Genomic DNA, 18,221 nt, shown 5'->3' with positions numbered 1-18,221 from the left:
AATTGCTGATCATCAGTTACTCCCATTCCTTGCCAGATTCTCATTCCAACCAATCAACAAGTTGGCTGGTTGGATGTAAGTTGGTCTAGTGTGTGGCCAGCTTTACAGTACAATACAATGCAGGACATGTTTTGCTGCATCCATGGTCATTACATTCACATAAGCAGCAGGGCGCAGGAGCCAAGGGTTAGGTGCCGTTATAGGGAGTATGAGATAGCGAAAGCAGTGCTACAGTATTTTTCAGCAGGAACTCAAGGCCTGATTCAGACCCGTTCGCTAGGCTGCGTTCGCACACAGCTGTTCGCATCCAAAGTATGCAAATCCCGCGTTCGCTAGCAAGACATTACCACGCCCATTATTTCTTGCTATGCGATCTATGTTTTTAGACACCCACCAACCTAACACAAGACGCCCACTTTCCCTTAGTACATACGTCATCTCCAGGAAGTGTATTAAACAACCGGTACCATCGTCTGACATCGAGCCCATACGCAGCACTTGTGGCTGACCATACCCTACCGCAAACACTGCTATTGCTGCTGTGTGTAATTCAGCCATGTGACGTGTACGCTGACGCTGCGTCTTAATTATGCACACCCCTGAAATGGCGTTCAGACGCACAGACACGCCTGCATACGCACCACCACACCCCCATTGCCATCGACCAGCCCCTGTCACCACCCACAAACGGCTCGTCCTGTCACTCATGCTTACGGTGCATCTGTGTACAGGGTGCGAGCGCTTCCCGATCACATGGACTAGTTCGTGCACATGCACTGCGTCTTGTACACATGCACAGATTACAAACATCGGCAGTCTGCGTACGACCGGGTCTGAATCAGGCCCTCAGTTCCTGAACCTCTTATTACCTATGATGTAATGTCCTGGGCTAAAATTTATTTTCCATAATATAAGTTTAATTTTAAAGTCCCTTTTGAGTTCCTTCTTTTCTAAATACTATATATACTGTGGGCCTGCTTCTGACGTGGTCGCGAGCGCACAGCGTTCGCAAGCGGGTCGATGGACCCCGACTGCGCATTCGCCGCCTCCGGCGTGCGCATGCGCGAGACCCGTACTGCGACGGCAGCTCCGTCTCAACAGGTATAGTTACAAGACGGGGCGGCTGTCGATGTTGATTGACAGCTCGCCCCGATTTGTAGGCGGGGAGGGGGGTTGGCTGCACAAACGCAGGCATTCCCTATTAGAGCAGGAAGTCCACTCGAGCTTGCAAGAGCTGAGACCCTACCACAGGGTCTCCTCGCAAGCCCGATGGTCGCGATAATCGCCCACAGCTTAGATAATCACCCACAGCTTAGCGAGCAGCCTGGAGGCCGCAAAAAAAAAAAAACCCGCCCTGATTCAGAGCTAGTGCCTCTGAATCAGGCCCCGTATGTATATATAATAAGCTAAAATATATATAGTTTTTCCAGAAACAATAGCCCTGAGTGTAAGTAAGGGAAAGGAGAAACACATGAGGGAAGAGGGCCCTGCTCGTGAGAGCTTACATTATAAATATGATGAAAACATTTAAACACACAAAAGTTTTACAAATAGACTCTCAATTTAGCTTAATTTCTATATTAATCATGGCAGTGGGAGTACATCAGTCATATTCAGTCTTAGGGCCTGATTCAGACCCACTAGCGAGCGGCTGTCCGCTCGCAAGTGGGTCGATGTTATGGACTGAGCATGCGCACGACGGAGGGAGCTCCGTCGTGCGCATGCGCCAGACGCGACGAGCGAAGGAAAGTCCTTCGCTCGTTGTGTCCGATCAAAGGGGGCGTGCTGTCGATGTTGATTGACAGCACGCCCCCTTTGGTGGGCGTGCCGGGGGCATGCTTCCCTGACGGGGGCGTTCCCACGGGAACGCCTCCCGTCAAAAGCCGGCCCACTGACATCACTAGTGATGTTAGTGGGAGTGATTTTGGCTCTGATAGAGCCAAAATCACTCCGGAGCTTGCGGTTGAAAACCTCAACCGCAGGCTCCGGCTCGCAAATTCGATGGTCGCGATGGTCTCGACCATCACAATGCACGCTCGTATAGCCTGTGGGTGGTGACCCACAGCTATACGAGCGTCCAGGAGGACGCTCCATGAAAATGGAGCCCGGCCCTCATTCAGAGTGTGCGCTCTGCTCAGAGCGTACGGCTCTGAATGAGGGCCTTAATTCTGTTTCTCTTTTGTGTGTTTTAAGCCTTCACTTTAATCCAAGTGCATCTAGAAATGAGCTTTTCCACAGAAGTGCAGCTGTAAAATAGGGGACGTCCATTAAGTCCTCTCTCTGAGGTACTAGGTTGGAGGGGTGTGGCCAAGTGTGAGAGGTGTGGCCATGCCCCTAAGAATACAGGAGCACTCGTCCTTACCTGCTGCATGGTGGGGGCGTATTATAATGCTGAAGGGGCTGTTTGTGGCTGCGACTCTCAGGTGGTCCCAGGCCACAGTACTTTGTACCAGTCCCCCCTGTCTTAGCGTCCCTATCTAAATGCAACTTCTCCACCCCTTTATGTCATTTCAATTATTATCCTCTGCAAAACTTAAATTATTTTGAGATCATACTCCCATTATATGCGCCCCCATCAGCACAGTCATCTTGACCCTCGGGTCAATGTACTTCCAATAGAAATGGGTGTAACTGAGCAAAACTAGACCGATGACATCACAATTGTTCACTTTCACGATTGGTAAATGACATTTACAATAATGTTACTTTCCTTTATAACTAACTTTGCAACATAATCTCTATTTTCCAACCACTCACCTGAGTTTCATTAAACTGATGATGTAGACAACCGAATACTGAACGAAGAAAGCTGTGAATTTAGTACCGGACCATTCATGGAAAGCTGCCTGCAGTCTAAGGAAAAGATAACTGAAGGTTATGAACTTATATACATGATATGATGTATGATTGGGGTCCTTTACCTAAACTAGGGATGGGAATCATTTAACAATATATCGTTACAATGGCTGTTTCTGTTCCTATATTAAACCATTTTCAATGCTTAGTCACAATCGATGATTTGTTCCGATGTCTTTTTTACACACAGATGTGGGGGACATAGAGGTGGTATATATTTAGAGAAAAAGAAGAAAATATCTGGCGCCCGCACTCAACACAAGATGTATATTTAAGAGAATAGTAGGGTTTGCAGCAAACTCAACAAACTCTGTGCATGTTTGTATAAATAAACCAAGAAAAAACAACCCAATGGTTTGCGCTACCTCTACATACAAAAAAATATATATAGTAAAACATTAATAAGATATTGCCTTGCTGTGCGACCTTTGAAAAAGTCACAGATCACGTGACGAAACGCGTTAGATGGGACAGGTGGGACGCCATCTGATACACTTCTGCCACACTGATACTTGGTTAAACTGGACACTTGTCACATGCACACTCGCAGTGTCTATCCGCTAAAGCGGCAATTGAACAACCGGGCAGGACGCTGCATTCACTCTGGCTGATTATTAGAGACTCCGGTCTCTGGAAAACTGGTGAGGGGGCCCCCGAATTGGATTTTCAAGTCTTGTGAGTACTCACTTATCAGGATCACAGTCCGGCTTACTACATATGACCGTCATTTCTCTGCTGAGTTAAGTGGAACTGTTACTTGACTGTACGCATTCAGATACTGGACCTCATGCAGAGCCGGACGCTATTTGCGCTCACTCGTTCAGAAAAAGGGGCTGGCTATTTAAATTGAGCGCTCGCTCCTTGCGGTCTGTTGAAACATCTATGTCTGAGCGAGCGAATGAAACATGTGCTCGCTAGTTTGTAAAGACGCCCCCTGGCCGTTCGCATCCTACGTCATCTCCGCTATTTATTAGATTAATCGAGTACATCGAAAGGCGTCTGAACTGCTCGCAGTGCTTGTGGTAGGTTTTACTTCCCGCTATCACTGCGAGCAGTTCAGGCTAAAAGACAACCAAGTGACGCGGTCGATGACGCACCTTTACTTATTATGCACTCCCATTAAACGCCCGTTTTGACCTTTTGGCTCGCCTGCGTTCGGATCTCCACTCCCCGTTTTCAAGCACCTTCCCCTGTTACCACCCACAAACGCCTCATTCTGTCACTCAAATTAGCAGGCCCTCGCTGTTTTGCGAGCGCACGATTTCCGAACGCAATGGCTGGTTGGTGCATGCGCATTATGACCCATACGCAGATGTGCGAACATCGCTCGGAGCGAACAAGCAGCCACTTACGAGCGGCTCTGAATCAGGCCCACTGTGCATACAATTTATATAACGGATTAAACATACAACCTTGAAGGATCAGCCTGCCTAACGGCATTTGATATCAGTTTGAGGCTATTTCAGCACAAATTTTAAATAGCCATATTATGTGATATGACGGTGTGAACATCATTTTTTTGCTATTTTGACGATTTAAAATCATGTGCCAGTACCCAGATTTATATGTGGCTTTTCTCTGACCTGTGGAGAACTATTTTTGATTGTTATTTTTTTAAGATATGCTCACAAACCATAATACGGTTTTTTACACATAGAGCAATCGATGAGAAATTGAATATATTGTTGTGTGAACAGCTACACACTCATATAGAAATCTTTATACCTGTACTGTTTAGCAAATATAGCAACTGCTATTTGTCAGGTTGAAGTGTATCAGTGAGATATATTGTATTGCTATTATTATCGATTTTTATCCCATCCCTGTTTTATTATTTCAATACCTTTATTTGTGTTTATTATTTTTTTACTAATTTATACAATAAATTTCTTATTAATTTTTTGCTATATATATAATTTTGTATGTAGAGGTAGCGCAAACCATTGGGTTGTTTTTTGTTGACATAGAGGTGGTGACTAACTGGTAACTGAATGGCAATTGGTCAGCCAGGTCAGGTGACATGGTAGCGCTGTAGGACAAATACAAATAAATGTATGTTTCCCATACCAGTATCCAATGGCGGGAATATCAGCACAATTAATTACTCAAATTCGATTCCCTTCCCTACTAGTGATGGACATCAATGGCTTTAACATCAATGGTTGATGGTTTTTACCATCGGCAGAAAACCATGCGCAGACCTCAGGCATTGGACCGGCACCGCCGATGTTATTCAAGATTGGGGTACCACCAGTGGCAGCTCCAGAGGTGAGGCTGCAGCGTGGTCCAAAATTCAAATGGCTGAGCCACACCAACTGCCAGTGAGTCCTGGCCGGCAATGATAGGCAGTGTTTGGGGTGGCAGTTGGTGTGGCTCACTTATTTTAATTTTTGGACTGCGGTGCAGCCCCATCCCTGTAGCCTCCACTGTGTACCACCATCGATGATGAAACATTGGTGCTGCATCATCAATAGAAAAATTTTTACCATCGGCCATATAGACTATCGATTGTTTTGTTCAAAAAGGAGAAAACCGCACCAGTGTATGAACCTCTCCTTAAGATTATATCCAACTCGATGACAATTTCCCCCCCAAGGAGGGTTCTAACAACTATAGAGTACAAGTATTTAGCAACAACAAAATATAAAGGGTTCCATTTACTAACGAGTTTGAGCATTTCAATAGTTGCAGGTATTTAGTAACTGAAAGTTACCTGTTTTTTAGAATAGCGATATTTATTAGCACTTCTGCCATGAGAAGACATGCTAACCTTTATTTATTATGAACGGAAAGGTAAACTTACCGCTCGTTTAAGATATCAATTTCTCCAGCCTCTGGCCATGAGTTACGCAGCGCTCGCAAGCACTGAGGTTCCAGACAGCCAGCTCCGGGGCGTCATCCGGGGACTTACCCATGATTTTCTGCTTAATCATGTGATCAGCCCGAGGTTTCCCCGACATTATCAGTGTATTGTTGTAATAATCCTGCCATGCATTTTAAGAATATTTTCTCACCCTACTTGCTTTTACATTATATAATATATGTAGGGTTAGATTGGTGTTATGATTTTATAAATTATATTCACTTTTAAACAAGATAATACAAGTTTTATTTTAATTTGTTGCGACCTAGTGCACCATCAGACTATGGGCCTGATTCAGACCCGATCGCTAGCAAGCGTCCGCTCGCTGCTGCCGATGTTCGCTAATCTGCGCATGCGTATGCATTCGCAATGCCTGTGCGCGAACTACTCCTAGAGATCGGGACCCGCTTGCTCGCCCTGCAAAGACAGCCCAGTGTAATGAGTGACAGGAGAGGCCGTTTGTGGGTGGTAACAGGGGCAGTCCAGTGAAAACGGGGGAGTGGAGGTGCGAACGCAGGCGTGCCTGAGTGTCTCAACGCCGTTTCAGAGGCATGCATAATTAACAAGCAGCGTCATAGTACACGTCACCAGCCTTTTTTTACACTGAAATCCTCGCAGTGTTTGCGGTAGGGTAGAAGCAACCACAAGCGCTGCTATCGCTTCCGATGATCCTCGATGTACCAATGTTTTAATACACTTCCTGGAGATGACGTGCGCCAGTGGGCGTCTCACCATACGCCAATGGGCGTCTGCATACACAAATTGATCGCTCGCCAAGACATAGTGGGTGTGCTTATGCCTTGCTGTGCGATCGCCTGCCTTGACGTCACTTAGCTGAATTTGCATACGCAGGGAGCGAGCGGCCGCATCTAGCGAACAGGTCTGAATCAGGCCCAATATCTTTTATTATTGCTATAGACTATCGACAGTTGTAGAACCATCGCTGATCAATGTCACAAAACTGACAATTACCCATTTTCCACCAAAAACCTGGTTCTGACCTCGGTTTTTGGACATGGATCCAACTCAGGTCAGACCCAGGTCATACCCCGTTTACACTGCACCTTCGATCAGGGTTATTCCTGGGTCAGCCCCATTCACACTGAACCTGGGTCTGCCCTGATGAACTTATGAGGTCATAAAAAGTGGGAGGTGACTGCTCCACAGCAGCCACCAATCAGCTCATTTTAGGCATGACCCAGGTCGGATAACGTGGGTCATGCCATTTACACTGCACCATTACCCAGGTCCATCCTGGGTCCACCCCTGGTAGCTACCTGGGTTGGATTCTCAGGTCACTTGACCCGGGTTATTTTTCAGAGACCTTTTTCCACTGAGTCGCTACCTGGAAAAACCCAGCAATAACCTGGGTTATTGCAGCAGTGGAAAAGGGGTAAAGGAGGAATCATGTAAGTGGCCTCTAAAGCAGCAAGCACTTTTATCTTTTATTTTGTTTATTACATATTTGTTATGTTTACTATGTATAACCTGACCATGTTTGTCTGGCAAACTGTGAAGAAAGATCCTCCCAACCTTGTAAATCTCACAACTGGCCCTGTATTAAAAAATCTATACACGAACCTTGCAGCAAACGCACCCAGTTCTTCCACACAAGCGTGAAATGACGAGGTCTCCAATTCTTCAGAAAGTTTTGCTGATTCTCTGACATGTTTTCCTATCATCTATAAGAGACATGGTATCGTTAGTGTCACACAAGCTGGAAAACAGTTGCCCAAACTCTACGTACAAAAAGTGTTCCAATACGGCACAGAGCTATCAGTAATGGTGCATACACACGATCAGATTTTTCCTTCAGATATGAACGATAACGATTTAAAAATCGTTCAGTCGTTCATATCTGAAGGAAAATCGTTCATATCTGACATGCCTGAACGATGGACAATCAACGATGCACGTTCCCGTTTGTCAGATAACGATATCTGACATCTGATGGGTTTGCAGTCAGACTTGGACGATTCCATTCACTTTAATGCAGTCAAAAATCGTTCAAATCGTTCAATCGTTCAGTCGTTCATCTGACAAATCTGACAAGTCTGACAAATCTGACCGTGTGTATGCTCCATAAAGGTGCGTACACACACAACGATTTTGTGAACGATTTAACTATAATGACGTCATTATCGTTCCATCGTTCAAAAAATCGTTCAGTGTAAAACGATAAACGATTATTGTTCATGCGCGTTCACGTTTGTTGATTGTAGTTTGTAGTTAGTGGTTCAGTCAGACTGGCCAACTGAACGATTTTCAATAGAAGTTGCAACATTTTTTCTTCAACACACAGAAAATCGTTTATTATGTAATGTAAAACCAACTACTTTGTAAAACGATTTTCGTTCACCTTTTCAAGGGAAAAACTGAACGAAAATCGTTCATTACTAACATCGTTGTGTGTGTACGCACCTTAAGTGATTAAATCCCATTTTTCGGGGGCACTCGTGCTTCATTTGGAGGTTTTGGAGAAGAACCTGTGTAACAGTGGTGGTGTGCCTGCAGATTATTGCCCAATGATGAATGCAGGCTGTTGATCTTTAGCATAGTCAGGTACCTGTTCTACTAGAGAGTGTATCTAACCAACAATTCATACTAGGCAGATTGTTGTATCCAAATCAATGCATTGGTTATAAGGCACAATGATCCCTATGGCTACATGCATTGGATATAAGGCACAATAATCCCTATGGCTACATGCATTGGATATAAGGTACAAGGGCCCCTCATTCAGAGCCGTTCGCTATTTGCGGTCGTTCGTTCAAAAACAAGGGGTGGCTATTCAAATGATCCGTTCGCACATTGCAGTCTGTTCACACCTCTAAGTCTGAATGAGCGAGCAAAACATACGCTCGTTTATTTGATAAAAACGCCCCCTGGCCGCTCGCACCATACGTCATGTCCGCTATTTATTAGATTAATCGAGTACATCGAACAGGATATGAACTGCTCGCTATTCTTGTGGTTGGTTTTTTCAACCGCTATTTTGCGAGCAGTTCCGAGTTAAAAAAAACCAAGTGACGTGGTCATTGACGCTGCTATATTAATTATGCACACCCATAAAACGCCCGTTTTGACCTTTAAGCACGCCTGCGTTCTGATCTCCACTCCCCGTTTTCAAGCACCTTCCCCTGTTACCACCCACAAACGCCTCATTCTGTCACTCAAAATAGCAGACACTCGCTATATTGCGTACAAACGATTTTCGGCCGCACTGACTGGTTTGCGCATGCGTACTAAAAACCGTACGCATGCGCTGATGTGCGAACATCGCTCGGAACGAGCGTACTGCCGCTAGCGAGTGGCTCTGAATGAGGGCCAATGATCCCTATGGCTACATGCATTGGGTATAAGGCACAATGATCCCTATGGCTACATGCATTGGGTATAAGGCACAATGATCCCTATGGCTACATGCATTGGATATAAGGTACAATGATCCCTATGGCTACATGCATTGGGTATAAGGCACAATGATCCCTATGGCTACATGCATTGGGTATAAGGCACAATGATCCCTATGGCTACATGCATTTTCTGTAAAGTATCAGTTTGTCTTCATCAACAAATAGGTCTTACTAACTGCTTTGGGGCTCATTTACATTTGGATGTAAGTCAGTATTATGGCACGCCTCTCAGATGTACAGTACACGCCCACTTTACCGCCGCGCTCATATCTGTTGCTTTCACAATCTCCCTGAAATGCTTTTTCAACAGTAGGCAAGTACGGTACAGTATGAAATGTGGGAACAATTACAGATATATTTTGTCCATCTCTGCACCAGTCCCAGAATGTGTTTCTTTCTTTGCAGCTATTTCTAAATTCTGGTCAGCACCATATAGTGCTCTACAGGCAATACGACTGGTATAGGCAGGAAAATGCTACAGTTTTATTTCAACTTAGAGATGAGTGTACAGTGACTGTGGCTATTGTCTCGCAAATTGAGTTCTGCAAATAGTTCCTGCAATACAATCTCAGGTTCCGCTTATGTGTCCCTATTTCGCATGTAGAGTGCCGTGTAATGAGAATAAATAAATACTGTTTAAAAACAGAAGTAGTGTTAATTCTAGCACCCTGCACCTGTTAAAACCTGTGCAGGTCCTCTTTCCTGCCTGGGGTGTCGTTCCCTGCTTTGGTGTTTCTAGCACACTCTGGTCTGTATCTCAGCAGTTTGTTGCATCAGCTGAGTGTGCTAGAAGCACCAGAGCAGAGAGCAACACCCCAGGCAGGATAGAGGAACTGCACGGGTTATGACAGTTGCAGGGTGCTAAAATGAAGACTAGTGAAGTGTGCATCTCCCCAGCCCAAACCTCAACCCAGCTGGTTTCCACTACAATGAAGACCATGAGAGTGGGCATCTCCTGTATATTGAAAACCAGCCCATGACTGGTTAGCGCTGTATTGGTGTCTCTAAGAGCAGTGCGCCCACCACCCAGACACTACAAATAGACAAACATAGGGGGGGTTCCGGTTGCCTGGAAACCCCCCTCCCCAGTCCACACCATGACCACAATAGAAATTGTAATATAATAGAATGTTACTAGTGCTGCATGTTCTTCTCAGGATCACAAATTAAATAATTAGCACCACCTGTGGATCTTTTAACATGTGTCAGCCAGTAATAAATACACCTGTGCACCAGCTAGGAGAACTGGAAAACATGCACTGTTGTAGTCCATCAATAGGTTTAATTATTAATACTGTATAATATTACACTATCCAGTGCATAAGGAGACCAATATGTACATATATGTCCAGAGCAGTGCTGGGTTCTTCTGCTGCTCCCCCAGACTCCTGGACTTGCTCCAATGCCCTGGAATGGTGCCCACATCTAAAATAAAAACATTCAGCTCAGGCAGGATGGCTCTACTGCCGCATACAATGACTTACTGTGATCGCTGGTCCTGTATATTTTGGAACTATGATATACAATACACTTTGTATGACACATATTACAGCTGGATAAGTGCTAATTATGCCCTCTACATGGACTGGCCACACTCACTCTAAAATCAAGCATTTTGAAACCCCCTCTAGAAATCCTGCTTTTGCCACTGCTACCAGCTGCATACTGAAAAAGCAATGGTACTGGTTTTTTCATATAATGTGTAATTAAAGAAAAGATTCCTGTTAACCCTCACCAGGGAACTCCCAGCTTTGATATTTTAGTTTTCTTTGTTCATACTTTTCCTTTTTATAGTTTTTTTATTGGGAATTTTGTTGGTTTCTATTTTTGTAGCAACGGTAATCTTGAGTGTATAAAAAAAGTAAATAAACAAACAGGAGTTTTTGACGCAGTACAATTAAAGCCAAAAGTGTGCATCGAAGTGCTGGATTAGGATAATATTCTGCAGAATAGCTGTGAAAATTAAATGTATCTGTATTTTACTTCTGTATTCACAAAAAGATTGCGTACTGCAAATTGTATGCAGCAGCTCTTTCTTCTAAAAGCAACTTGCACATAAGATTTAGCAGTTTCTTAAATCTTTTGCCGATCTGAAAGAGTTAATTACATCGGCGGTCATATATTTAAATTCCTAGACTTTTTTTTTTGTTAGCCTCCAACAATTAAAAGCACTTTGCGTTCTTGTATATCTGCTATGGTGATTCCAATGTACCATCCATTGAAATGCAAATTGATCTGAAATTGCAGTTTCAAAATCCCATCTATCGAGTTCTGCCAGGGAAAGGCTTTGAGACAGCAATCATATACACAATAACAATTGGTTGCTCTATCTTATTAGGGAGAGGACAAAATATTTGTATTGCACCAAACCTGGGGAGACACAAAATTAGCTTCAGTTACTAAAAATTCAAAGACCGTTTCCGTTCACTTCAAACGTGTCTCAATTTATTTTTTAAAGTGCCAATATCTATATGTCATTTCCAGGAGACACAGGGCCTGATTCAGACCCGCTCGCAAGCGGGTCGATGGCCGGGCAGTTCATGCGCAAGCCCCGGAGCGAGTGAGAACTTCACTCACTTGGGGCTCGCAGCAAAACGGGGCAGCTGTCGATGTTGATCGACAGCTCGCCCCTTTTTGTAGACGGGTCGGGGGGGTGGCTGGCCAAACGAAGGCGTTCCCGAAGGAACGCCTTCCATTTGGGGGCGGCCCTACTGACATCACACGTGATGTCAGTAGTGAACTTCCTGCTCTATTACAACAGGAAGTTCACTGGGGCTTGCGGTGGACGAGACCCTACCACAAGGGTTGCGTCGCAAGCCCGATGGTGTCGACCATCGCCAGGCCGCCCGCTAAAGCTGTGGGTGGTCACCCACAGCTTAGCGAACGGCCTGGAGGCCGGTAAAAGAAAAAAAATGGCCCGTCCTGATTCAGAGCGAGCGCTCACAAAGAGCATCTGGTTCTGAATCAGGGCCTTAATCCAGTTTAAGTAGACATAGGGCCATATTCAGCAAGGACCACAATTGCATATGTAGCTGCGAATCCATATGGAAATGCAGTTGCGAATGTATGCCAATGCCTGCTACATCGCAGCTGGCATAGAGACGCCCACTGCTGCTTTCTCACATCTGCACAACATCGCACTCCTGCATATACATTGGTACCATCAACGCACATCGGCCGCAGAAACTGCAAGTCTCAAGGGACGTATGCAATCGCAGTGGCCAATGTATGCACACCCATGAAACGGCGTTGAAATGGACAGACATGCCTGCGTTTTTATGACCACTTCCCTGGCACCCCCAAATGCTCACAGCCTGTCACTCACTCTGCGATGGCTTCCACTGTGCGGCCATATTTGCAGTGCGAACGCAGCGCATGTGCACTTAGACTTTTATGCATGCGCGCTAGTGAACAATTCTGCTGATCTGCGGGCGCAGTTGCATCTGCGAGTGCTGCTGAATCAGGCCCATAGAACACTGCACCACCGACATAAATTATGTCTTGAAAATGTGTGACTCAAATTCTTTTTCTTCCTATAGGGCCTGATTCAGAGCCGCTCGTTCGCTCCGAGCGATGTTTGCCCAACTGCGCATGCGTACAGATCGTAATACGCATGCGCGAACCAGTCAGTGTGGTCGAAATTCATGTGCTCGCAAAATAGCGAATGACTGATAATTTGAGTGACAGAAAGAGACATTTGTGGGTGGTAACAGGGGAAGGTGTTTGAAAACGGGGAGTGGAGATCCGATCGCAGGCGTGCTTAAAGGTCAAAACGGGCGTTTTATGGGTGTGCATAATTAAAACAGCAGCGTCATTGAGCACGTCACTGGGTTATTTTATAGCCAGAACTGCTCACAAAATTGTGGTATCAAACACCAACCACAAGAATAGCGAGCAGTTCATACGCTGGTCGATGTACTCGATTAATCTAATAAATAGCGGACATGACGTAGGATGCGAGCGGCCAGGGGGCGTAGTTATCCAAAAAACGACCGCAAGTTTTGTTCGCTCGTTCAGACATAGAGGCATGAACAGACCGCAAAGAGCGAACGGTTCATTTGAATAGCCACCCCTTTTTTTGGAACGAACGACCGCAAATAGCGACCGGCTCTGAATCAGGCCCATAGTTATTATATAGGTAAGTGCAAAATTGCACAATATGCAGACCCTTGAAGCTCTTTTATACATCCTCAGAGGTGCTGGGACAGTGGGCCTCATTTACTAACGAGTTTTATCACCAACACGAGTGATAAATGTCACTGTGTATGATAAATGGTGCTCCAGCCAATCAGCTCCCAACTGTCAACTGTTAGAAAAATGACAGTTGGGAGCTGATTGGCTGGAGCACCTTTTATCATGCACAGTGACATTTATCACTAGTTTTGGTGATAAAACTCGTTAGTAAATGGGGGCCAATATGTTTTATCCAGCCATTGGTTTCATCTCACCATTATCTTTTTCAGAAAATTCTCCATCTTACATTGGCCGGGCATATATATATATATATATATATATATATATATATACCCGGCCACATTAGTGTTAAACTCAGCATACCCTGAGTTTAACACTAATGTGATGGCTATGTCCATGTTATAATTCTGAGCAATAGAGTAGGGACTTGCAGTAAAGTGGGGTCCCGTGACGGGGGCTGCAAGCTTAAATGCATTGATCAATTCATGAACCAAAACCCCACTGTTTATTATGTTTATTATTATTATTATTATTAGTTATTATGGTGAGTGCAGAGCCCCTGTGATTTCTATATATATATATATATATATATATATATATATATAAATGTGGCCTAATTTATGTATTAAAATGTATTTATATACAATAACACCAGCAAATTCTGTTTTACGAATGAAAACGGTAACAGACAGACAGAGAGGTAAAAGGGCCCTGTTCACAAACTTACAATCTATAGGGACATAGGGATTTGATCTATGAGGATAAGTGCTACATGCTGAAATTGGTCCAGCCAAATAGCAGAGGTTCTTGGTGGACTGTATTATCTAGTCACACATCAATGCTGGCCTGAGTTCAGCGGGTTGTGTGAGGGTAGAAAGACGACATACTGGATATCGGACGCCTGCGCAGTGTAGTTTAGCAAAAGCGACACCTGGTGGACAAAAAGTTGTATTACACGCTATGACTTTTTCGAGCGCCATGGTACATTCCGTTGCGATTAATCCTGAAAGCCGCGACTCAAGGCGTACCGTGTGGCGCAAGATGCAGGGTGCGCTAGCACTAGCTGGGCCCATCTATATGTACAGTTACTGTATATATGGATTATGTAGAGGGCAGACACATGGGAATACTGGAAAGATTCAGCTATTTGGTGCTCAGGTGGAATCGGATGTTATTTGGGATTGGTTGAATATTGTTAGTGTCCTGGGACTTTGTACTCAACTAAGTCAGAAGAGATAAAGCTCACTTACCTCTTCCACGTCTATGTAAATTCCCAAATGACTACTGTCCTTAAACATCTCTTCCTCTGGTTCTTCTGCTTTTTCCCATAATCCTTTCTCTATAGCAAGTAAGTTCTTGAAATATGTTTTTATTGTTTCCTTAATAAAGAGATTAAACATAATAAAGAGTCATGACTTATCACACAATGTCCTATTGTATTATTTAACAAACAATGTCAAATAAGAGATCGTCCATGGCTTCGATCTTCCTATCACACAGCTCTGAGTCTATTTCTGCTTCACTTTAACCAAACTATTACATTACATTCCCTATGCTTGATGCTAAATTAACAAGAAAGACAGTAATAACGTTATATAAACTTTATATACTACATACACTACAGTTAGCTGCTCCTGCTGTCTCCCCCTCACCTCCTCTCAGCAGTGTCACCTAGTTATACGGGGTACACTATAACAACGGACTGGTTAGCAGATCGATCTGAGCGGCTAATTTGCAAGCTATACACACTTACCAATCGGCCACGCTTTGTCTGGCCTGACATCACAACTGGGTGGGCACTTAAGTTTGCCAGTCCAGTTGTGATGTCAGCGTTGGCCGCAGGGTCAGTGTACGGACAATCGTTGGGTCACCTGATATGCACCGTCACAGACATTCCAGCTGTGCACAGATCCGCCAATGCACTTCCAATATATCGTACATCAATCGAATGAACGATATTTTGAACATGTGTGTGTCCAGCTTTGCTTTAGCAACTATTGACTAAGAGTTGATCTAATCATGTGTAAGAACGGATAGCGACGTTTACTGGAAATTCACCAGAAGGAATTGCAGCTGCCGCATTGGCCACTGGTGTAAGTGAGGACTGGTGTAAGTGTGGACTGGTGTAAGTGAGGGCTGGTGTAAGTGTGGACTGGTGTAAGTGAGGGCTGGTGTAAGTGAGGACTGGTGTAAGTGAGGGCTGGTGTAAGTGAGGGCTGGTGTAAGTGAGGGCTGGTGTAAGTGAGGACTGGTGTAAGTGAGGGCTGGTGTAAGTGAGGGCTGGTGTAAGTGTGGACTGGTGTAAGTGAGGGCTGGTGTAAGTGAGGACTGGTGTAAGTGAGGACTGGTGTAAGTGAGGGCTGGTGTAAGTGAGGGCTGGTGTAAGTGAGGACTGGTGTAAGTGAGGGCTGGTGTAAGTGAGGGCTGGTGTAAGTGAGGGCTGGTGTAAGTGTGGACTGGTGTAAGTGAGGGCTGGTGTAAGTGAGGACTGGTGTAAGTGTTGATGGTGCGCACAATGGTGGCGACTAAAGAATCGCCGGAAGTATTACAGCACGCAGAGATGCTAAAAGTGGGCGTCTCAGTCCTTGCACAGTCAGACACAGACTAATACACCAGGTGAGGGCTGATACTAGCTTTTGTGTGTTTTTGCCGCTGTGAATCCGGCACTAGACGCAGCAGTGTCCATTTCTGAACCAGGCTCTAAATGTTAACAGCTCTTTATATGAGCCCATTCCTTGGCCAAGCCAGTCTGAATTTCCATTGATATAACTGATAAGACTGAGGGTCTCATTCAGACCCGCTCGCGAGCGCGGGACGCTCGCAAGCAGGTCGATGGTACCCAAATGCGCATGCGCATGACGGAGGGAGCTCCGTTGTGCGCATGCACGAGACCCGGCGGGCGACGGGGTAGCCGTCGCTCGGGGTCTTGCACCAAAGGGGGCGTGCTGTCGTTGGTGAGTGACAGCACGCCCCCTTTGGTGGGCGTGCCGGGGGCGTGGCTGCCAGATGGAGGCGTTCCCATGGGAACGCCTACCATCTGGGTCCGGCCCCACTGACTTCACTAATGATGTCAGTGGGAGTGATTTTGGCTCTGATAGAGCCAAAATCACTCCAGGGCTTGCAGCAACGAGACCTTACCGCAGGGTCTCATCGCAAGCCCGATGGTCGCGATGGTCTTGACCATCGCGACCATAATCATGGACGCTCGCATAAGCTGTGGGTGGTAACCCACAGCTATGCAAGCGTCCAAGAGGCCGCTCTAATGTTAGGTAGGAGGGCCCTGATTCAGAGCGAGCGCACTGGTCAGAGCGTCCGGCTCTGAATCAGGCCCTGAGTATAAAGGACTGCTCCTGTGGTGTGGCAGAAGTTTTTGGAGGGTAGAAAAAGTCTAAAATTAGTTAGGCAGATTTTGAATTCTGATTTTGCAGAGTTATGCCCCCTAGTGGTGAGGCACCTTACATACATATAAAGTGCTCCTTCAGCTTAAAATACAAGGCAAAAATACAAGGGGGCAATTCATACAGTAACAGAGCAATGTGCCACAGGAATGATCAAAGTTGCTTCGCAACCAACCTTTGCTCATTTGTCCTCGCACCCCCCATAGAGGTGTGCAGGAAGGTGAGCAAAGAATCCCCACCGTATTGTGAGGCGATGTGAGCAGCCAAACATTGCAACGGACATCACAGTGAACTGAGTTACCCCAAAGACCAGTGTTATAAAGTGACTTATAATACAATTAATACAGGTTGGGTACGGGATCCCAGAGGTCAGAATATTGACAGCAGCATCCCGACAGAATTAGGTAAGTATCCTAACCCCTAACCCTTCCTCTGACCCTAACCCACCTTTCCCGCAGCCTAACCCTTACACTGCCCTCCGGCAGCCTAACCCTAACCCTCTCACTAGTGCATAAACCTAACCCTCCCCCTGACCCTAACCAACCTTTCCCGCAGCCTAACCCTTATCCTCCCCTCCCGCAGCCTAACCCTAACCCCCCCACCCCTTTGCATCCCCCCACAGCCTAACCCTAACCCCCTCCCCCTAGTGCATAACCCTATCCCCCTCCCCATAGTGCATAACCCTAAACCTGGAGCTGACTACATCCCAAATAATACATGTTAATGCACTCTTAAGCTGTGAAAATAACTTGGCAGTATTTGTTATAAAAGAAAGTTGTATAAAGGGGTAGAGCCATATTATCAACCTAGATATCTGATAAAGCCAATGTTCTAATGGTTCATGCTCAGAACACTTTGACAAGCATTATAAAAGCGATGGCGTTACGGCAGGTGGATCACTTGTATACCATTTGAATGATACTCAGTGGTTCGGAATTGTTCTGTACAGTCAATAGCTCAAACAGTATGTTGTATAGCTATACACAGAGTAGGTGTGCCTTTGTGGATCATCGGAGGACACCAAGCAATGCTAGCTACTGGCTTTTGTTGAGAATCTAAGGCCACTTCAAAGGGTCTCTTGCTTTAAAAGAGAACAACATCATCCTCTCAAAATCGTCTTTCCCAATTGATGATAGGACAATCTGCAACGTATTGTCTATTAACTTTGCTGCTGTCTTCTGGTGGAAAAATAAGCCTACATTAATAATGTGCCTAGCCAATGTAATTGTGAGCTGGAGATATCAGCTGGCATGTATGGATTAAGGGGCTTATTCAGCTACGGACGGAATTGCAAAGCTGTTCGCAAGCACCTTAGCTATTCCGTCTGTGCAGATATGGTAATGCAGCAGGAGGCATCACGCCTCCTGCAGCATTACGTATCCGAGCTGCGTTGGCCAACGCAGCATCAGACACTCTGCGGAACATCGGCCGGCTAAGGTGACCCATGGGGTCACACTGCCGGCCGCCGCAGATGAGAGGAAGAAGCCAGGAAAT

At 45.4% G+C, this 18,221-nt stretch overlaps 1 protein-coding gene across 2 annotated transcripts in view; it reads right to left on the bottom strand.

Annotated features, from left to right (window-relative positions):
* EXOC3L4 (exocyst complex component 3 like 4) overlaps nucleotides 1–18,221 on the bottom strand; it is a 121,430-nt gene that overhangs the window by 46,127 nt on the left and 57,082 nt on the right. For both annotated transcript variants that reach the window (XM_088464285.1, XM_088464286.1), the window contains exons 5-7: nucleotides 14,580–14,708; nucleotides 7,301–7,401; nucleotides 2,758–2,853 (exon numbers count right to left, since the gene is read on the bottom strand). In XM_088464285.1, the coding sequence (XP_088320411.1) occupies nucleotides 2,758–2,853; nucleotides 7,301–7,401; nucleotides 14,580–14,708 (326 nt within the window). The remainder of the gene's footprint in view (nucleotides 1–2,757; nucleotides 2,854–7,300; nucleotides 7,402–14,579; nucleotides 14,709–18,221) is intronic.

Source organism: Taudactylus pleione, unplaced genomic scaffold (genome assembly GCF_031769625.1).
Source record: "Taudactylus pleione unplaced genomic scaffold, aTauple2 ptg001628l, whole genome shotgun sequence".
NCBI classification, from domain to species: domain Eukaryota; kingdom Metazoa; phylum Chordata; class Amphibia; order Anura; family Myobatrachidae; genus Taudactylus; species Taudactylus pleione.
This window is presented reverse-complemented; position numbering and strand designations above follow the sequence as displayed.